Source organism: Onthophagus taurus, chromosome 8 (assembly GCF_036711975.1).
Source record: "Onthophagus taurus isolate NC chromosome 8, IU_Otau_3.0, whole genome shotgun sequence".
Lineage (NCBI taxonomy): Eukaryota > Metazoa > Arthropoda > Insecta > Coleoptera > Scarabaeidae > Onthophagus > Onthophagus taurus.
The window spans coordinates 3,290,363-3,313,690 of NC_091973.1; the positions used below are offsets into that span (position 1 = coordinate 3,290,363).

General features: G+C 39.0%; 1 protein-coding gene across 9 annotated transcripts in view; it reads left to right on the forward strand.

The window, feature by feature from the left end:
* LOC111425442 (PAS domain-containing protein trachealess) overlaps positions 1-23,328 on the forward strand; it is a 44,353-nt gene that overhangs the window by 6,859 nt on the left and 14,166 nt on the right. For 3 of the 9 annotated variants that reach the window (XM_071198672.1, XM_023059454.2, XM_023059453.2), the window contains one exon: positions 4,566-4,613. The exons of 2 other annotated variants lie outside the window; for them this stretch is intronic. In XM_071198672.1, coding sequence (XP_071054773.1) covers positions 4,566-4,613 — 48 coding nt within the window. Of the gene's footprint in view, positions 1-23; positions 158-247; positions 327-4,565; positions 4,614-21,074; positions 21,381-23,328 lie in introns of those variants that run through there. 4 more of the 9 variants (XR_011641385.1, XM_023059451.2, XM_071198673.1 and 1 more) reach the window with 3 other exon arrangements.

The following is a 23,328-nucleotide window of genomic DNA, read 5'->3' on the forward strand; positions in this document are numbered from 1 at the left end:
AATTAGGTTATGAGTTATGAGCGCGCTAAAAACCGGAAACGTCCGAGAAGCCGCAAGGTCAATGTTTATAAATAATTAATTTTAATGTTTGAACAATACGATAAATACATCCTAATAGTAAATAATAGGATGTAAGTCCTCCAAATTCACTGACGATGTAAGTAATAAATAAATTTAGTGTTTCGAGGGAATATACATAACCTCATTCTTTAAAGTTGATTATCTATAATTTGATATTTATTTGTAGAATCCTCTGATGATGGCTTATCTAAGATGTACCGAAACATGTAAAGGAAAGGAATTTTTAATAAAAACATCGATCAACAGTAAGAAATTATGTATATTTAAAAAAAAAGTTGTAGAAAATTATGAAATGTCGATATGATAGGAAATGATATGAAGTCAGAATGAGTAGGAATTGTGTAGTGGGTACGACAGGTGGACGCGAATGTCGAGTCCCGTTTAATTACGTACGACGGCGTGGGGTGTTGATTTATAGCGCAGTTAGAGATCTCATAAACGTACGGGGGCGAGGGGAGGAATGCCGGGGGGCCTTCGGGGACGATGACGGTCTCTTCGGCGGGCCCCCGGCGCGATTAAAACCGCGTCGAAATCGGCGCTACGGTTCCGCGAAACAAATACTATCCCATATACGGGCCACCGTCCGACTATGGTCTAATCGTTTTCGAGAATCGAGAGCCGAGAGAAGACGCGGTCCGGTTTCGGCCGGCTCGTATTTATAAGAGCGCGACCAAAAAACATTTCGTTATTTTTACGCGTAATAAAAATAAAACGGCCGACTTCCAGCGAGGATTAATGGCGCTCGACGTACCGACACGCGAACCATAACTTCGTATCCACGTCGATACCGACCTTTTCCACCACTGTGTTCCATCGTTCCGATGGTCGCCTGTCCGAATATGGTTCCGGCACGGCCCAAGCAAAAATACGATAATTAAAACCACCGATACGACGATGGCGGCCCCACAAACCCGCTTCGGTCCGGTTCGAGGGTGGATTGTGGAAACTACCGCAATTACTCTCTAGTTTTTTCGCTATAAATCAAACCCGTGTTACCGTCCTGCAATATTGTTTGATGTACGGCCATCTGTTGGACAGCGGAAGATTAAGATTAAAACAAACCCTACGACACGTCCGGTTACATCAAACTATCGTTAGAAAAAAAAAGCAAAAAAAAATAGGGGGAATACAAGTTGTGCATTCTCGTTTTGGGAAAACGGTACAAAACGTAAAAGGTTAAATTATGTTTCTTTTGTTAATTATACCAAAGATGTATAGATCGGGATTCGCGGTTTTTTAAAGGCGCCGTCGGATTTATCGAATCGGCATCGATCCCCGCGACTAATTCGCCGTATAACGAACGCCATTATCCCGCAATATAGTTAAATACTAATTGAATTTATTGTGTTCCGTGGTGTACCCGCAGAGGATGCCGCCGCCTGCGCGCTCCGAACTTATATCATTGTCCCGTCCGGGTAAGTGAGCTTTTTGGTTTGCCCGACCAATTAATAGCTCGTCCTCCAACCGGGCGTAGATCCCGAGATAGTTAGGAACGATCGCGGCCGTCCCCGGGACCGATTGCTATACTCCGACAAAACTATATTATTCAACTGTCGCGCATCCAACCTTATCTGATCGCTAACTCCAAGGATTCGATTTATTCCACATTTAACGGAAACTAATAATAATATTTATTTAAAAATAACATTAACAAGTATTGTTGTGTACACCTCATCCCTGAGGTATATTTAATATACAAGTGTCCTGTATCTTCCGCATCAGAGCAATATACGGTTGAAGGATATATTATTCTGAAGCGATTTTTCGAAATGTTTATAATAACCGCATTAAACAGTTCCCGTTTAAAATCGGGCCGGTCCGCCGCGCTGTTCATAACACGTTTCTGTGTACTCACCAATAGATTCGACACGGAAAGAGAAATAAACTTTTTCCGTGAATATTAAATTCCGCTATTTAAATTCCTTCAACCGTATAATGCTCTGATGCGGATGATACGGGACACCTGTATATGACGACTCCTTATGTCTATGACTTTAAAAAGTGATTTTTAAATAAAATATAAAATAGAGAGAAGATATCAAATCGGGGGTTTTATAACAAACAAGATATTTTTTTCGGTAGTGACTCCCCCTGGGTCGAGCTAGCAATAACCTGCTGTGATCCACAAGGAGTCGTATTAATCTCGCGCGGGAATAACGTATTATCACTTATCGGGTAAAAATGGTACGTCAATTTATTTAAGGCGGCGCGACAACTCGAAATTACCTTTACTGATCGCGTACAAGCTCGCGCGACACACGGCCAAGGCGGTAAGTATTAATAAAAAATGACGCCGGCCGTTTTAATTTAATAAGTCGGCTCGGGTATTTTTGTTCGCCGTAAATCATTCTTCAGCTTAAAAAAAATAAGAAAAAAAACCGCCGCCGGGGGCCCTTAGGCGACTCCGCCGGCGCACTAAAGAATATTAGACCGTTCCCGTCTCGGGTAAATAATACAGCGCTAATACCGTCGCCGAATGCGGGCGAGCTCCTTGCCTTCGACATATTACGGAATACGTAACGATACGACATCCGACAGTTTTACTTATTCAACAAACCCCCGCGACCTTCCTACACTTCCTTCACCCTCTTCATATTTTTAGTTCTGTACACTTCAAAATAACTGTTTCCGCATACAACCCCCACACATAAAAACCAATCTCTCACTCACAATTTCCACACACACATAAACATACATCATTATGACTTTAATATAAAAATATCTACCTAAATGTGTATATAACATTGTTGTGTTCTCATGTTGTTATTTGAAGTCAATATATGAATGTCGGATTCGACAAAGTTTTGTCAACACCACAAAGCTAATCTAATTAGTTTGAGGACCAAGTTTTTGGTGTTATATTTTAATAAATCTAAAATGGAATTAACGTTTAATAACATTGAACTATATGCAAATTAGGTATATAATATATATATTTATAATTAGGTGTAATTAAATCAACAATATTGATTATCAGTTTTTAGATAAAATTAAATTTGACTGAAAATTTATAGGTTGTAACATTAATTGCTAAGTGGGTCACCGATAATCCAGTTTTGGGAATTCATGGTTCAATTTCGGCGGAGGTTAAAAAATTAAAAGTGTAAAAATAATTTGCTTCTTAGATATCCTAATCCCAATCTAATTCTTTTTTTGGCACCCAGGAGGAGAAATGTTTTATGCACCTCAACCTATTAATGACGTAAATGATAGTAAAATTGGATTGTTTTGTCGCAAAGTTGTTAAGTTTTTGTTGTTGCTATGTTCTTCAAATATTCATTATCTTCTTAGTATCTTCCTTTATTCTTCTTCCTTCATCACCATTACTCTTCTGAGGAAGTTGCTAATTTTTGTCGCAAGTTTCCATATCTCTGTTAGAGACTTATATAATAACCCACGATCTGTAAGAGCTTGTCTTTGTTGTTAATCTTCTCTACTTTTCATAATAATCACTTCCACTTTGTTCTCAGCTAATTGCTGGACTAATTCCTTCATGGTTCACCAACACTCTGCTGAGGAAGGTCATCATGATTTTTCTTGCCGCTGTTTTGACTATGAGTGCAGCCACATTGTTTTCTGCAAACTTAGGCAGTATATCTATTCCACGATTTTTGTCATTTATGGTAGATATTTTGGATCAAATTTCATTTTTCTTGGATCTCGATTAGTATCAATTCAGCTCGCTTCCAATTGTATGTATTTAAAATAACATACAGTTGGGTTGGGTTGGATTTTGAATCCAACCTAACCCACTTTTTTATTATAGAGATAAAATATAGAATAGAGATAAATATAAAATATGATGTATTTTAATAAAAATTTTTGAACTAAAACAATCTCAAATACTAAACGCAAACTAAACATACATAAATCAAGTAGCTCTTTAAGTGCTTTATTATCGTAATTGGAGAAGTTGACTTGCCTTGGGTATAACTATAAGCTTTGCGTAGGAGTTAGTATGTAGTGACTTAAAAGCTATTAATAGACAAAAAAATGTATGGGAGGTGTGCACAACATTTTTTGTAGTAAAGTGAGAAGAAGTATTTAAGTTACTTTTTATTTGTAACGTTTTAAAGAAATTTGCGATCGTTTCCATTAATACTTGTAAGATAATAACTGTAGCTGAGATAATAAATCAAAGCTTGCCTTCCTGTTAATCCGTCGGGATAACGCGGTGGTAATTAGCGGCAGCGTTTCTTAATCGAGGCGGTCTCGATTAGCGAAGGTACGTGACGGACGAAGTCCGTTGCTGACCTCGCGGAATCTTCTTCGCGAAAACGGTACACATAAAAGGGAGCGAAAATGGTAGTAGAGAGAGGGGCGATATGAAGATATAGGACTTATTTTGGGGGTTGCTTTGCGGCAGGGGTGCGAAGTCGCTTTTGGCGGCGCGTTACCCGTAGTTCACTATTCAACCCCGTCACGTTCGAAGCAATGTTGTGCGCTGACGTCCGGCACCTTCCTGACTTTTGGTTTGCTTCCAGGAAACCGAGCGTCGACGAAGTTGGCAACCCGTCATCGGTAAACGCGCGGTAAGTCATCTCTTTTTAAATTCACACCTTCATTTTTTTACGGCTCGGCTACCTTCGTAACATAACAACTCGATCAAATCAGCTGATCTCGTCTTTCTTATAACTAACATTGAACTCTATCGAAGCATCTATCGGAAACGTCGCGATAACAACGCACGGGGATGTTGATAACCATCTATTCCATCAACGCGTATTGTGATTTGAGTCTATCTTTTCTTGTATGGCTTGACTCGTCTTTTTTTCGCTTAATTTACATTTAAAATCACTTTACGGGCACGTGCATCTTAAATTTATCGAAACGATTTTGTTTTTAACATTTTTTGTTGAAATACTAAGAGGGTTATTATTTAAAAATACTAATAGGTGCTTAATAGGTTAACCCCAATGATTTATACGATGATATTTACATAAAGGCGTACGGATTACGGGCTACAAACTGCCCGCATGCAAATGAAGTGGACACTCAAATCCCGTTTCACGATGTGGGGTGGTATTTTTAATTACTTGTTGCTGGGAGGTCACGCGTCGGAATTAAGGGCTTTCGTTTTTATTGAGGGAAAATTAAAAACGTGAATTCATTGGGTTAAGTTTTGTTTGGGTTAAGCTATTTAGAAAGAAGAGGAAATGATTGGCAACTGGGAGGGTGGTCAGCTGGGAAGAAAACGGTTTTATGGTATTATTATGCAACGTCCGAAGTCGCCCTTCTCGTGGATACGGAATGAAGGTTTTGGTCGGGGATGTATTTTACAATCGGTTACGATGATACAAGCGATCCACTTCCCCCAGCGGTCACCGCGATATCCCACTTAAATTAAAACGGATTTGACGTATACCCTACTAATCTTGGGGGCGAGGGTGGCGTCATACCAAAAGATCCCTTGTCATTTTTCTTGTTTCGCCCACTCCAAATCGATGTTTTATCGGCATATTTTCAATACTTTCCTTTTCCAGGAATCGTGTTCTCTCTTAACTCCAAGGAACCGTGTTTATAAACCGGGCGCACGAGGAGAGAGTAGTTCATCGCGACGGGACACCGCGTTCGAATCAATCTTCGGCACACGGTTTATTGGAAAGGCCGGCACTTTTCGATAAATGCGCTGTCAGGTTCCGATGTTATTGCCTTCATGCGATACAAACGACGAGATTAGCTCGAAACCGTAGGCGCCGCGGCCTCCTCCCGCTCGAGGGACCTTATTTTAATGACTAGCTTGTCCTGCGACGTTCCGATAATTAAGACAAACACTCCAGGGATAAGCCTCCTCGGTTGCTACAAGCTACCACTTGTTACTCCGGGGAGAAAAAAACCGGTAGCGATTAAAATACTTCTATTCTCCCTGTCTCTTCGCGTTTTGCATATATAGGGTGTAAAATAAAAGTGTAAAAATAATTTGCTTCTTAGATATCCTAATCCCCATCTAATTCTTTTTTTGGCACTGTGGAGAAGAAATGTTTTATGCACCTCAACCTATTAATTGATCTTACATAGCCTAGACCCGCTCTCGTTTTTTGCAGATTGTTTTGGCGGAACGTTGTTAAGTTCTTGTTGTTGCTATGATCTTCAACTATTTGAAGAAGAAGTTGTTTTTTGCAAATTTTTGTCGCAAGTTTCCATATCTCTGTTAGACACTTATAGAATCACGGTTAGAGAGCTTGTCTATGTTGTTAATCTTCTCCTGCTTTCCATAATAATTACTTCCACTTTGTTCTCAGCTAATTGCAGGACTAATTCCTTCATGGTCCACCAACACGCTTCTGTTGCTTCCAACATTGTTTTCTGCAAACTTAAGCAGTATAAATACAAAGGTCTGTATATAAGGTGACTTATAATTTAAAAAGTAAATTCTTTATTTTAAAAGTATTAAAAAGTCATCAAGACTACAAGATGTAAGAATATATTTAAAAAAAATGCGATTGGGGTGTAATTAATTAAGGGAAGCAGAGGAAAAGAAGTAAAAGGAGACGAAGTGAAGTCGTGCGGTGACGTGGCTTTTTGCCTCGATGGGCGGCCGACAGAAAATCAACGAACAAAAGACGCACGCCGTCTCGTAAAAATACCTTTATCGCCGCCAACTTTTCAGACGGAATTTAACAAAGTACACTTAGACGATAGTAAATTCTTATGTTAATACGCGATTTTCGTAGCAAAAAACGCACCGATCGGTATTCCAAGACTTACCGTGCGTCCAAGGCCGCCCAGGATCCGCTCTCGGATCTGCCTCTGATGCTGCTGTTGCTCCTGCTCCTGCAGCCGAGGCCTTCGTGGCAGACTTCGTGGCGCTCCTGTCCGGTCGCCACCCATCGGCCCCGCGCTAATTTCGACCGGCCCTTGTCAATCACATGTCCGTCGTATTGATAATCGAAAAACATCCCGCTGGTTTTTCGACTCTAACTAAATCACCCTGTATATTAAATCATTAAATCATAACAAATTTTTTTATTGATATTGAATTAAAGCTAACTCATTTAATTTATAAATAATTTGATTTTAATGTATAAAAAAGTGGTTATGAATGAACAACTATACAGGATTATACGGGTTATACAGGTGTCCCGAAAATGATTTCATCCTTTTTATTTTTTAATTAAATTAGATAGAAATCATAAAAAGGCTGCTCCCAGATTCCCGATCAATTTCGAGCCTACCTGCCGCAGGAAGTCACGCGTCGACGCGTTTTTCATGGTATTTCGTATGCAGGCGGCCGCGTCGCGTCGGCCAGTAGCGGGAATGTTAATTCAGTTATTTATTCGAGCCCGTCGAATTAGGATTCCGGCGGCGCTTCACGTCCAAGTTTCCGTCGTGCGACGGTAAACGACGGCAACTCCGTCCGTCCTGGGGGCGACTCCGATTCTAATCAATTACAAATATACGCCACAGGACGCGCGCCCGCGAGTAATAAAGGCGTTAACGCAGCCCGACTTTATTAGAAACGAGGAAATCCAACCGCAATACTAAGATCCCGTTTATTACATCCAAAACGAACTAATGTTGGCCTACCGCTCGTAAATTTCTTGCGGTATCCTCCTAACCTTCATAATATCTAACACCATATTTTATTTCATACTTTGATTTTTCTTCATTTTTATTATAACCCAGAAAAATTCATTATCACACTCTACGGATTTCAAGATATAATAACATCTTCAGGAGCAAAACTGAAATCAAAATTAATAAAAAATGATCTCCCTAGCCATAATATTAACACAGTTGATAGATCATGACACATTATGTTCTGAAATCTTTCAACATGTCATCATAGTTTTGCATTTAGCTGGATAAATTATACTTAATCAGTTGATGGAATGGTCTTGATCGAATTTAATTCTTGTTCTGCTGGTAAATTTTCTTTATTTAACATTGTATGGATTCAAGCAACCTTAATGATTTTTCCGGACTCTCCGGATCTGGAAGAGGCGAGACTACCTTTCATCACAGTTTGAAATGCTAGCTCATTATCATCATCATTCAGCACAACCCTATTATTTATGATAGTCTACTCATTAATAAATTTGTCTCTCTTATCACCATTCTATCTCCTCCATGATGAGCACCTTACATTGAAATCTTGTCCAATTAACTCAAAATCGGCAAATTCCTCACCACATTCACCATAGCAGCGCTGCCTTCTTCTACATTAATAAAAATCATAAAAATTAAGGTTTAGTTTAATAATTATTATCTCAAAAACGAATAAAATTTTTCATGCACGGTTTTTTTCATAAGAAAGTACATATTTTCTTCTATAAATAGCCAATATTTGCATCAAGATATCTTAAGAATCGACTTTTTAAAAATGTTTTGCAAAATTATCAAAAACCATAAAAATTCAAATTATCAATCCTAAAGTCAGTTTCTCTTTGCAACTCTTAACTAGAAATGTTTTCAGCTTGATTTACTATTATGGCTGCTTGTGTATGGTTCCTTTCATCATAGTGACTACTTTCCATGGATCTCGTTTTAATACTTTGTAATCACCAATACTTAGGTTGTGTGCTCATGTCTTCTTGTTTTGATGTTCTTCAGGATTCTTAAGTACTGCGTTAAAACTTTTCTGTGAGTATATCTGTGAGAATATTGAAAAAATGTTTAATATTAACCGGTAAGGTTAGTAGTGGAAAGATTGGTGATGATGAAGAATATAATGAGTATAGTGAATATAAGAAATGAGTGAGAGAGATGTCAATAATGTAATTTTGTCAATTTCGTTCCCAGTGTATTCGAAAGGTAATAACGAACGTAAAATTGATAGTTACGCACACGGCGTACGGACAAGGTACGGAAAATGAGAAGGCGGCGTTGGTGAATTAGACGGGGATTTGAGAGTTGGTTCTCTTCTTCACGGGCGAACGGAATCGATCGGGAAAAGAGTATCGCGGACCGTAAAAGAAGTTACGGAGAGAGAGAGTCGTAGATGGTTTTGAATCATTTATCGGCTATTACCTTACTCCACCGGACCACGGGGCAGGTCGTATTCGGTTCGAAAAGTACGACTGGTGGACCTCTATTACCGCGACGATAAGGCCCGTTTCAATTTCCAATTGTAATGCGGGTCCGGGGAGAGGAAAAAAATTCTTTAAAGGTCGCTGGTGGCTTTGTTTTACGGTCGCCGCCGTCACCTATCCTAGCCTTCATCGGCAATAACGGCAAACCTATACTGCGGTGGACGTTCGGTGATCGCCCTTTATATTCATATCCGGGATCTTCGTCGCCACTTTAGATTTTTTTAGACTCACCGCGGGAGGGCTACGCAATAACGGGGAATTGGGAATTAAAGGGAACAAAACCAAATTGAAGACCTCTCGGCTAATTTCTTTCCTTTCCGATGCCGTTCCGAGACATTTAACAAACTCGAACGTCTTTCGTAATAAACGTTCCAATGAAATTTATTCAATTACGTATTCGACCCCATTCTTTTAAATGCACCGTTAAATTTATAAAATTTTCTTTATACTTGTGGGAGTTTTTTCGGAAATTTTTGGGATGCTCCTGATGATGTATTTTTTAAAATGAAACAAGAATGTATTAAAAAGTTTTTTTGGTTATAAAAAACTTTGGCAATCGTCGTGGAGTTTATTACCGAGAGTGCATTGACGGTTGGTGGGTTTTATTAAGATCGAAAATATTTAGGGTGGTTGAGGAGTAAGGCGTTTTAATTTTAAAGGCAAGAGGTCTGAAGGTTCGAAAAGAGGCGGAAATCGGAATTTGGAGCAGGCGGGTTATTAAGCCGAGCGGAACGCGCGAGACAATTATCCTGCGTCCTTTTTTTCGGGCGCCTCCTAACGTTCCTGCGACTTGTTTACGCTTTGATGAAAAAGTTAAGGCACGCGCTTATTGCTCCGTCCCGGAGGCGCGTCGCGCCCATAAATCGCAGGGCATTCCGTTGGCAAAATCAACATCAGGGCAGATAAGTGGAGGAAACCGGGGGCCTTCTCTATATCTGCGGCCTCCAGAGCCTTCAACTCGATCCTCCTCCTTTTCCGACGCGTCCTCTCGCGGCCGGCTACTGAATTTTTCATTCATATCTCCCAATGACGCGGAATCCGACGCATTTCCATATAAATTACGTAATATTTCTGTGCGGGAGTCGCGTCTTCGATAGCCGTTAGTCATCCTAACGAAGATTTATGACCGCCGACATATTGCCGACCCTCGGGCAACTTTTCGGCGCTTCGCAGGACGACCGCAGGACCCAATCCTCAACTGCTTTCCTCTCCTACACGTTCTTTTTTTTTTCAACCATTACATTTCCCTTCAATCTGTTCTTTTTATTTTTTTTTTATTTCGTATCATCTATTTGAATATAAAGAACAAAAATAAATATAAATAAACATTAGGAAATTGAACTAATACTAGAAACTTGCGGGGTTTGCAGTGCGTCTTTTAAGAAAAGGTTTGACGTTTCGGATGCCATGTTGCAACCATCCTCTCTGTTGACGTTATTTCTATGTCGATGGATCTCTACGGCTTCTCTTGTCAGTTTCTGGTAATATCTGTTGTCTCTAACCAGCACCTTTGTTTGTTCGAAGTCTATTTGGTGTCCCTCTGTATGGCAATGTTCCGCAACCGCCGACTGTTAGATCTTCATCAACCTTACATCTCTTTCATGCTCCTTGATGCGGCACTCGACGTTACGTCCAGTTTGGAAAACGTAAACCTTCCCACAACTACATGATAGTCGGTAGACTCCTGCTACTTTTAATGGAGTTAGTTTATCGGGAGTGTGTTCCGAATTTTGCCGCACTATGATGTTGTTTTTCTTGAGGTGCCTGGTAATTCGTTCCGTAACACCTGAAACATAGGGAAGACAGATAAATCCAAGTGGTTTTGTACTTACCGCGTCCTCCCTCTGCTTTCGCTGTTTGATGGCCCGGTTGATGTCTGCTTCTGCAGCACGCTTCGTAAAAAGTGTTGCTCCTTCTTCAAGTTATCTTGATATTCTCGCTGAAATAAAGTACGGATCACGGACCTCTTCTATTGGAGATGATGATGTGATGATGCCTGCAAGTACCTGTTGGTATGGGTCTTCTTTCGATATACACCATATGTCCATTTGTCGTCCTGGTGACCAACACATCTTGGAAAGGTAGTTTTTCGGCAGTTTCTGTTTCCATAGTAAACTTAATCGTGGGATGGAATCATGGGACTTAATCATATCACAAACGTGTCATCCACATATCGGAGCCATAGTTTTGGTTTCCGCTGGCTCTTCTTCAAAGCGTCTTCCAGCTAAAATACGTTGATGATAAACAGTATTCCACTAGATCTGGCACGTATTCTCGCAAACTTAAAACATTAGGAAACATATTTTTCTTTGATTTAAGAAGCGCCCAAATTAAAAATTCTTTTCTCCCCTTTCTTAAAAGTGAGTTTTTAACGCAGCAATAGTAGAATTTCACCCCTCGTACTAAGAAAATTAGAATGACAATAAGTTTTAAGTGCCATTTTACTTTAAAAGGGATCACTCAAAAAAAATGAATAAAATAAAGATTTGAAAGATAATTTATTTTAAATAATATCGGGTTACAAGTGTATGGGAGGAGAAATGTGAAAGAGGGTAGTGGAAAATATAATCGTGTTAGCTAATTCCGCGGCAATTTAAACTCATTTATGTAGAACAGGCAGTGTAGTGGTAATTTGCATTCGACGTCCCGCTGTCAGTCAGTCGGTAACATAATAGTCGCCCCCATTGACGGGAAGCGACAGCCCCCATTATACAAACCCTGTAGCACCGAGCAATCTGTTGGCAATTATTCATTTCAACTCCCTTCGACTGAAGATATTAATCGAAAACATGGGGTACGCGCGACCTTCGCCGTATTTACATTTATGTATTCGAAGGGTGGCGAATTACCGTGTATGTTAGATTCCTTTTGGAATATAAGGAAAAGATGCCCGCTCATGATTCACTGTTTTAGCTGAATCCGGAAGGTTACCGGGTGGCATAGGTTAGTTTACTTCGAATTAGTTCCGAAGGGGAACTTCGCGGAGTCCTCGGAAATCCGGTCGTAAAAAGGATCCACTAACGACACTTACGTTTCGGGGTCGGCAGTCATTTCGTAATGACGTTCTACGGCGCGGTCTTAAAAAGTTATTAGCGAGTCCGGTAATGGACGCGGCCCAGACTCCCCGGGGGGGATCCCCTTGATTCGATTAAGGGACGCTTCCCAACTCAAGGAAGCGTTGGGACCAAGCCTCTCTCGCGCCTTCGATTCCAGATTGCCGTCCTCTTAACCTAGCGGAAGTTAAGAAAACTACGCGCGCGTTACGGCCCCTCTGGGCGCGGATTACGCTCGCGTCGCGTAACGGCGCGGATCTTAACAAGAGTTTGCACTCAACTAACTCTTAGCGAACCGCAAAGCTACCGGGATTAGAATTTTATCCAAATATATGACTTCACAGACTGCTTCTATTTACTCTTCACGACAAAACTCTACTTACTTTAAGGATTCTAACTTCCTGTATATCATCTTATATACAGAAACATTCATATGTATGTAGTTAGTTCTAATGCTAGTGTTAGTTCTAGTTCAATATCAATATAAAATTTAGTGCTTACTAGCGCTACATAACAATGTCACCAGAACTAACACTCGACCTAGAACTAGAATCATTCGGGTTTAGCCGTCTTGAAAGACGTACGGCTAAACCCGAATGTTTCTAGTTCTAGGTCGAGTGTTAGTTCTAGTTTTAGTTGTTATTCAACTTTATATTGTTGTAAATTTTTATTGAACTAAAAGTAGAAGTAGAGGTTTTAGTGTATTATTTTGTAATAAATTATAGTATATATATAAATAATTTATAAATAAATAAAAATCTGTGATTGAGATTGACCATGAAAACGTTTGTTTGATGATGAAGATCTGTCTCCTCTGGTAATTTTTGGGTCACGACGTCGTTTCTCCCCCAAGCAATATACTTCGCACTCAATTAGAATTCCGTCGTATTTGTCCGAGAGCCCTTAGGAGAAGTCAATATTTACCTCTGGTAATCGGCGATGGTGATGATGGTTGACGTTGACGTTAAAAGCCGCCGCGCGTCTGGTGTCACCGAAATATAGGTGACCTCAAGCGGTCCTGCAGGGACTAGTGACCCCTGCTGCGTGCTCCCCCGCCCTCTGTAATATGGTAAGGCGAACGCGAGATGCTGCGGCTGCAGCCATGTAATCAACGTGGGACAGCCGCGGCCTTCTCTCGGACCTTCTCGGCCCTCTCTCTGACCGGGGCCGTCGCACGCCGCAGCCAATTACGCACGTGGACCGTATAATTTAGAGCTATAAACCAAAATAGAGCCTCGACTTATGCCGACGGAGATGGTGATTGGATTTGGATTCGCGACGGTAGTCGCTTTACGAAAGTTCAGCTTCTGAAATCAAAAAGAAGGAAATTTTGAAAAGGAAAAAATTTTTTTAGGGAAATTATTTAATATCAATCACCCTGTATATATAAGGCTTTTCCCACGTCCCGTGAGGTCATAACGTACGACCCCGTGCACTAACAAACTCCTTCCTTATTACAAAACGGTCTTAAACGGTAGATGCGTCGCTGGCGGCGGCGGCGGCATCGACGACGGCTTCTCAGATGATAAATCGCACCTTTCTTCTTTAATTCCGACTCGCTTCCGTAATTAATCCTCTCGGCAGTATTTTTAATTGCCGCCCGTTTTATCGTCTGTAAATTTCGTTAACGGACGCCGTCCCCCGGCTCTTTTTTCAACGTCTTACAAATTAGAGCCGGTATGGAGTTTACGACTTCGCCCCTCGCTAAATTTACATAGAATTCACTAGTTTTACTACAAATTTTCTCTGGGGTTGCAATTTCCAATTGCACGGCCAAGTAATCCAATTTAAATAAGTAGTTGCGAAAGTAATCTCATTAAAAGTATATTAAACGAAAACCAATTTGAAAAAAGTTTCAGTCGATACAAGAATTACAAATTTATTTTTAAGTCATAAACCAAAATAAATTCTGCCCTGCCCTTCTTCAGTAGAAGACCCTACAAAACACGTAAGTACACGTCAATTTTATAAACAATACACATACATTAGATAAATTGTTCAAATCATCAAATTTTAATATCAAAGCACATCTTCAAAAGCGCGCGTTCTTTTTAAGGTTTGAGGTTAAGTCGTGTGTATGACGGTAAAGTAGATTGAAATGCATCCCATATTTTATATTGATCAGATATCTACTTTACCGTCATACACACAACTTAACCTCAAACCTTAAAAAGAACGCGCGCTTTGATATTAACTAATATATGTGTATTGTTTATAAGATTGACGTAAGTTTAAGCTAATTTTAGGTGTTTTTAACATGATTGGATTACCTATGTGTTTTGTAGGGTCTTCTACCGAAGAAGGTAGAACCTTAGTATATTTTATTTTGGTTTATAACTTAATTATCTTATGGTGAAGATGGATAAGAACAATTTCAATACATTTATTTTTCTTTATTTTTTTTCTACTGACATTCTTCGTCCAAAATCATCAACGACGCACGTCGGAAAGTGACCGTGAATGATAAATCGGCGTTGAATTTCCATTTAGAAACAGTCGCCTTCCCGCTCTATCTAGCATCGGCCAGAGAGGGGGTGGCACGCGCCCCATTACAGGGGTGTCATTAATAACGGGACCTTATTCGGCGACGCGACCCGAAAAATGTAAATTGTGCAACGGAGGAAATGCTCTAATTAAATACACACTGATACGACGGGAGAGTTTCCGCCACTGTAAATCTTGTTTTCAAGATTACACCGGAAATTGAGACGCCAACGTCTTGTGCGATATATATATTTTTTTGTAATAAAATTTTGAAAAAACATCGTTGTAGGAGTGAAGTTGTATGTATAACTTAAATTATGAGGAGAAAAAGTTATAAATTGTGACACGGAAATCTGTAAAGATAACGTCGTTGCCACCGGTAGAGGGCAGCGCGAAGGAGCAGGTCCCTTATTAAGCCGTTATAAATTCCTGGAATAATGTTTCGGTCTTAACGGGCCTTACGATAAAGATCGGTCGTTAAAATGAGGAAGTAACTGCGCAAGAAATATATTATGACAGGTCGGGGTGCGTTACTATTGTATCCTCACCCCATTACCTGATACGCCTTCGCCGGCGCTATCTACATCGGTTTTTTTCTTTTTTTCAAGAAGAAAAACGGGTAAAACGATAAATTTGCACTAGGACGAGATAAGCGAACGCGTGGTAATAATTAAATTAACCTGCTCGCGTTGGGTTTGGTAGGTAGCCCTTTTTTGTGGACACATCAAGATAACGCCCTCCGATCCCCAGCTTTACGGTCCAGAGGTCCACGAAACGCTCTCTTTCTCCTCGACGTGCTAATCCCATCCAACAATAACCGTTTGGCGTTTCCTTTGCAATTTCCGTCACTACCCTCTATCCACTGTTCTCGTCACTCCAAAAGGGTTGCAAAGACTAAGTTAAGATTGTAAAGGAAAATATTTAAAATATTTGATGTGATGGTTGATGATGACTAATAATAGTCAAAACCAATATTATCCTTTACATATAAACATGGATTCCTACAACAATTAAGTTAAGATTCGTAATCATTTAAATTCGATTCACAACCCTCATCATTTTTATCAAAAACATATGTCGTTGCGAGTTTAAAAACGCAATTCCGCGAGATAATTCCAATTCGGATCGTCCCCCAAAACCACCGCCCTTAAAAAAACGGAAGGTTTGCGACAGAAACAAATGTGAATCGCATTATGTATTCATTCGGGCGGCAAGATGCGATAAAAATACACTTCCTTGTTCTGCCCCGCATTATAGGTTTTTAGCGTATGCAAATTAGATACTCCTCGTAGCTGCTGGGAGATGAAACGTGTCTATTACACGAGTTATCTTCTTAGTGCTCGATCTCAGCTTGTTCACTTTATTTCTCTGTCTTGTTACTACAACCCCCTTGTCAGAAAAATATCACCAATTTAAGCTTCTTGTCTTTAGTCATCATCGTGTTTATATCGAATAAATTTAAAATAAATTTGAAATAACTATTTTTTATTTTATCAATTTTGCAATATGGAAAGTAATATGTCTTGTTGATGGGTAGTATATGAAAATTGTGGTTTATGGATGAGTTGATAAGAATGACTGTTTTATTTCTATATCCCGTCCGGGAGGGTCATAACCATCCGTCCCCGAAGCGGGATTCAAAATTATGACCACGGCCAGTCCCCAGATGGTTGACGTAGATAGTAAAAGTAAGTCGTCGTGGTCGTGTCTTTACAAATCGTCAAGTCGCTGACGATTTGTATCGTAAAAACGTGACAGATTTGTGTACGCGTTCTGGGAACTGTCGTCGAGTTTCGGGTGGTATTCGATGGTTCCGCCCTCGCCGGGGCGGATTTTGCTGGCGCAGCACCTCGCGCCGATTACCGAAATTGGTCTAGAAAACCGGAGAGGAGGTTTTACGACTCCCGACGACACCTTCCGCGGCGCCTCCAAACGTTCAGAATACCAGCTTTTTTGACGTCTCGCGTCTCCCGTTGATTTACTTTTATTGTCTTATTTACATTCAACCCTCGCGGGAACGCGCAATCCGTTCCTCCCCGGGTCTCCGGCGGATAATACCGATGCATATTTCAGGGTCGTTTCTAAACCGTCGGTAATACCGGATTACGGCGAAAAATCGCACTACGGAGACCAGTAAAAGAAGCCAAGAATCTGGGCCTTATTGTCTGTGAAATTAAAACGAAAGGGTTGACTTTCTAAAACACCCACCGTTCGACAATTACACTTAAAAGAATCTCATTTCAAATATACTCTTTTTATTTCTTATAATTAACACAAATATATATATAAATTTTTGTTATTTAGACACTTATTTTTATTATGGCAAAATATACTTGCTTAAGTTTCATGGTCAAATGTTTTGGGCATGATTTCTTCTGCATCTTTCTTTCCAGAAAGATCTTAGGATTCATGGCAATACCAAATGATTCATCAATAAGAGTTAAACATTTATTTTTAATGGTATCAATTTTGGCCACTAAACGCAAAATATAAAGACTATGTGTAATTAAGACATAGAATTGTGTTATTCAATGTCAGCATTTAGTAGCAAAAAATCGATAATGCGTAAAATGATCTTCACTTATCGGAAATAACAGCAATTTCCTGGTTGCTATATTTGTGCTCTCTAACCAGAAGCGATTAACTATGGGACTAATACATTATGAATGCAAACTTGATCTCAACTCGATATTAGATAAAATCGTTCATTTGATGTCTTGCAAAGTAAACTAAGCACACAATACTGGAATAAGAAATCGTTTATCTTCACTTCGCCGAGGTCGCTTGCGGGCGAGGCAGCAGGACTGGTTCATTATGAACACAAACCTTAATTCAATGAGATTACTTATTTGGGAGCTATGATATCAGTTCCACCCCCTCGCCACCAAGCGACCTCTGCGATATTAGATAGAATCGTTCACTTGATGTCTTGGAAAGTAAACTAAGTACACAATACTGGACTAAGAAATCGTTTATCTTCACTTTGCCGAGGTCGCTTGCGGGCGAGGCATTGGGACTGATATCATAGCTTCCAAATACAAAATCTCATTGAATTAAGGTTTGTGTTCATAATATAGCAGACCTGCAGCCTCGCCCGCAAGCGACCTCGGCGATATTAGATAAAATCGTTCACTTGATGTCTTGGAAAGTAAGCTAAGCACTTAATACTTGTATAAGAAATCGTTTATCTACACTTCGCCGAGGTCGCTTGCGGGCGAGGCGTGAGGACTGGTTCATTATGAACACAAACTTTAATTCAATGAGATTATGTATTTGGGAGCTATGATATCAGTTCCACCGCCTCGCCCGCAAGCGATCTCAGCGATATTGGATAAAAACGTTTCTTTGATGCCTTGGAAAGTAAACTAAGCACACAATACTTGGATAAGAAGTCGTTTATCTTCACTTCGCCGAGGTCGCTTGCGGGCGAGGCGGCAGGACTGATTCATTATGAATATAAACCTTAATTCATGGGGATTTTGTATTTAGGAGCTATAAATAGTGCAGAAATTTGGAAAAACGATATCTTAACGAAAAGAGTGTAGAGTTATAATAGCATGTAGTGTGTTAATTAATTGTCGTACCCAGTATGCAACCAATATCACAGTATTTTTATTGCAATGCGCGATTTGCGTATGATGCGTATTGCACTGTGATATTGGTTGCATACTTGCAATGATGACGTCGAGCACGATAATTAATTAACACAGTATATAATCCAGTAATCAATGATCATTGTCTGCTATAAACTCATGTAAGGTAATGACACAAGGATACTTTAGCAAATAATTGCTGACAATAACTGTATAATAGGTATTATATTATTATATATATATATAATAAAATATTTTAGATTTTCGTTTAAGTAGATGTAATCGATTCGGGTCAATTGTTGGATTAACATATTTGGTTATCTCGAAAACGGTAGAGACCTATCTAGTACAAAGCTTGTATCAGGTCGAATTTATCTAATTTAGTACGAATTTTGGCGAAGGCGACAGGGAGATGCAGCAGCAACGGAGCCGGTTTATTGCCTCCTGCGGGCACTCGCGCGATCTAAATCTACGTTATACCTCTGCTGTGGAGGCACTCATTCTCGTTTAACGGCTCTAGTTGGCCAATTAGTTTTCAATTAGGGCCGTTTCGGCCACCCTTATCAATCCTTAACGTCGTGTTCCCGAGTGTGGTCGTTTTAAAACTGATCAAATTTGTAGTTCAATAAATTACGTTTTATTGTTTAGTAGAAATAACGTTTTGGTTAAAATTGTGAAAATAATTATAAATGAAATAATAACTGAACTCAATTTGATAAGACGTTGATGCGATGGTGTTGGAAGGAGTAAAGCTCTAATACAAACAGGTGCACGTGCCAATTTGCATCTTAACTAGTTTTCCCCGTTTCAAACCGGGTCGAACGTCCCTCGAGAACGGGGCCACACTTAAAACAATCTCGCATCGGCGTCCGATGTCTCCTTAATTCGAACGCGAAGTATAAAGTAATAATTCTTCGTGAGCGAGTTTATCCACCCCAACTCTTATGCGAAACCCCAGAAGTTTTTATAGCGCTTCCAACGAGTACCGTATGAGCAACGTCTCCATATTTTAAACGTAAATTGGTTTTTAAAACGGCGAATTTTCGAGGGCACATGTACTTGCCTCTTTACGAACAGATTTTATTGTTACAAATCACCCCCACATTCTTTTTATTTCTTTCTGTTTGAATATATAAAGCACTAGTTATTTGAAACATCACGAATAATAAACGACCTTGAGAATGCAGCACCTCGGATCGTTAAAGATATAACAAAAAATTGCCCTTACCCCAAAGGGAAAAATTCATCCAAATTGTACCTAACGAACGCTATTCAATAGCTCGATAGATATTGGGCTAATCGATAGTGAGGGCTCTGTGTTGTGGGCATATAGAAGAGGGTGCGGATCGCGATTAGTTTAGTCCCCTACACGCGGTCCCCCATGGACCCCTTAAATCAACCTCCTCAAGTAGGTAAATATACAGTAATGACGCAGTTCATTAGCGCGAATTCCGGGTTTCCAAGAAATCGGATTATCTTTAAAAAAAAAGAAAAAAATACACTCGTTACTGGTTACGATTGCTCCTCGGGAGATGACTCGAATATCAACCGGGAATGTCAACTCGAAACCTTCTTCGAGGGTCGCATTCGCGTTTAACGCACTGTGAAATAGACGATTTCGAATCGCATCTTCTCCGATTCATAAGTGATTCCATCGGAAGACACAAGATGAATTTCCCTAGCGAATTGAACTTTGACGTTTAATAGTTATTTATGTATCAAGGCAGGAAGTAACTTTTTTTTTAATTAATTGGTTATGAAAGTAAGTAGTAAAATCAATTTCTGTGAAAAATAATGTTCCATACAAACAGTTTGGTTGGAGTAAAAACATGAGTTTGAACGAGAAGGGGGCGAAAGGAAAAGGTCCGTGTTCCACGAAAGTTATCTCTGAGGCATACGCGGGTAGAATTTTTATATCTCGCAAGAGGATTTTGGGGTAAAGTAAAGCGGTCAGGCCCCTTGCGATCGCGAAAAATAAATTAGCAAGAAAAAAAAATCGGGAAGCATTAACACTTTTCTTGAGAGGGTTGGGGTGGGGAGCAGAAATGAAATAACGCGGTGGAAAGAGGAAAGGATGTCTTATCTACGCGGCGGAATTAATACGACAACCTCCTATCGGGGACATTTAGTAATTCCCCTTCGGTTATCTCCAAGTTAGCTACAAAAAACAATTACTCCTCCAACGAATACATACGTTCGCAAAAACCCGGAATACTTTTAGACGAACCAACCCTCAGGACCCGGACTTTCTAATTAGAATATCTTAATTTATATCAGTCGACCGACCGCTTGACCCAACCCTTGTATCTTTTGAGTTAATTTGCTCGCTTCCGTATTGAAGAACATTTACATAACTTCCCTCTCTTAATATATTAGATAAAATTTTAAAAATAAACCAAATTTTATAATATATATTTTTTTTAAATTTTGAATGTGTATGATATTATCGATTATATGATGATTGTTATGAAATGGTATTTGATTATTGTGCGTGGGAGTAAAATTGTCAGAATGGCAAGAGAAAAAGAGTTGGTAAGGGTTTTTTTTCGGAAGCAGTTTCGATTAGGTGATAATATGACGCATGGCATTGGGAGCGTATCGGCTACTTGTTGATCCGGACGCGTGGGCGTGTAGGCGGACTCCAGAGGCGAAAAGCAGCCAAATCGGCGTCAGTTTGTAGACGGCGCGCTCTCTCGGCTCGTTCCGTTTCGTCCAATCAGCAGGCCGAACGCCCCGGAGTTTCCGGACTCCGGCTAAGCGTCCGCCCACTTTCGGGCGGAGGCCCCCGGAGCCGTCACCGAACCGTACCCGATACGACAGCACCAGATACACTCCGCATACAATCCGCGTACGGTACACAACCTGAAAACACTCAGAGTATTCGGTCTTGGACGATTTCGTTTCGGTTTGAAGTTAAAGGACAAGAACGGGTTATTACTTTTGGTGAATAGTGTTTGCTTTTGAATCGCGATGTTGCCATATCAAGCAGTTGCCATGGACTATGCAGTATCTTCCAGTCTGCAGAGGCAGACACCAGTGGGCTTAGGAGTGAACATCAACCCGGCCTTCACGCACTCCTGGTTCGTACCAGCGGATCTGTGTGTCCCCTACAAACAGCCTTCTCTCCTCGAACCAGGGCATGTTATACTTATCTCTGTTTTAGCCTATTTCCTATATGAAAATAATTCGACCCCCGGTCGCCTACGCCGCGAGATTTACGTCAGGGTTGTGTGTGGGAGACCGGGGGAACGAGGGGTGACTCGCGTATTTGTCAGTTCGAACACATGTTACGGTAGAGGAGATTTACCGATCTCGGAAGACCCCGCTTTTATATATGCCCCCGGCGCGTTTCGATTTAATACTTTATTTGACGCTGAATAACTGCCGAAAACGCCGAAACCTTCCCCCCATCATTCGATTTTAACACCTAAGCTCTAAAGCTTTTACAACATGGCCGACTATCAAGTTTTCCTTTCCATTTTCAAACTCATTATTATCATCACCACCAAAAACTCCAAAATCACTTCAAATTAGATCTATATGACCTGAATCTCTATACTGTGGCAACACAAAAAAATCAACTCAATTTTGACAATTTCAAAGTTGAGTTGACTTAATATGATGACAGTTTTTCAACAATTACAAGATTCAAAACAAAATTGATTAGGAGACATAATGTCTTAGACGATGTAGTGTTACATTTCAAATAACTAAAATGAGTTGACAAAATTGATAATATGATCTTGGAATTCAAAATATGATCTCTCAACTTCTTGGTTCTTCTTAATAATTATATAATTAAGTCCGAAATTCCAAATATGTATTATATTTGGCAATTTTAAAATAAATTTGGTTCTATATGATATGAATTTTTCAAAAATTAATAAAATTCAAGGTAAGATTTAATCAAAATTGATTAGGTGAAATAATATCTTAGAAAATGTAATGTTACATTTGAAATAACCAAAATAACACGTTTAAATTAAGTTAGAAACCTCAAAAGTGATAATATGATCTTGAAAAATTCAAAGTGGGATTTCTCAATTTCTTGATTTTGCTTCGAATGTAAAGAAGATCTCATTTCTTCTTAATAATTATATAATTGAGTCCGAAATTCGAAATATATAGTATATTTTAACAATTTTAAAATCAATTTGGTTCTATATGATATCAATTTTTCACGATTAACAAAATTCAAAGTAAAATTAAATCAAAATTGATTAGGTGAAATAATATCTTAAAAAATATAATGTTACAATTGAAATTACTAAAATAAGACGTTTAAATTAAGTTGGAAACCTCAAAATTGATAATATTATCTTGAAAAATTCAAAGTGGGATTTCTCAATTCTTCTTTAACTGTAAATAAGCACTCTTTTCTTCTTAATAATGATATAGTTAAGTACGAAATTCCAAATATGTATTATATTTGGCAATTTTAAAATCAATTTGGTTCTATATGATATCAATTTTTCAAGCTTAACAAAAATCAAAGTAAAATTAAAACAAAATTGATTAGGTGATATAATATCATAGAAAATGTAATGTTACATTTGAAATAATCAAAATAAGATATTTAAGTTGAGTTGGAAACCTCAAAATTAATAATATGATCTTACAAAATTGAAAGTTGGATTTCCCAACTTCTTAGTTCTTCTTTGGATGCAAAAAAAATACTAATTTCTTCTTAATAATTATATAATTGAACCCGAAATTCCAAATATATAGCATATTTTGACAATTTTAAAATCAATTTGGTTCTATATGATATCAATTTTTCACGATTATCAAAATTCAAAGTAAAATTAAGTCAAAATTGATTAGGTGAAATAATATCTTAAAAAATAAAATGTTACATTTGAAATTACTAAAATAAGACGTTTAAATTGAATTAGAAATCTCAAAATTAATAATATGATCTTATAAAATTCAAAGTTGGATTTCCCAACTTCTTAGTTCTTCTTTGGATGCAAAAAAATACTAATTTCTTCTTAATAATTATATAATTGAACCCGAAATTCCAAATATATAGCATATTTTGATAATTTTAAAATCAATTTGGTTCTATATGATATCAATTTTTCA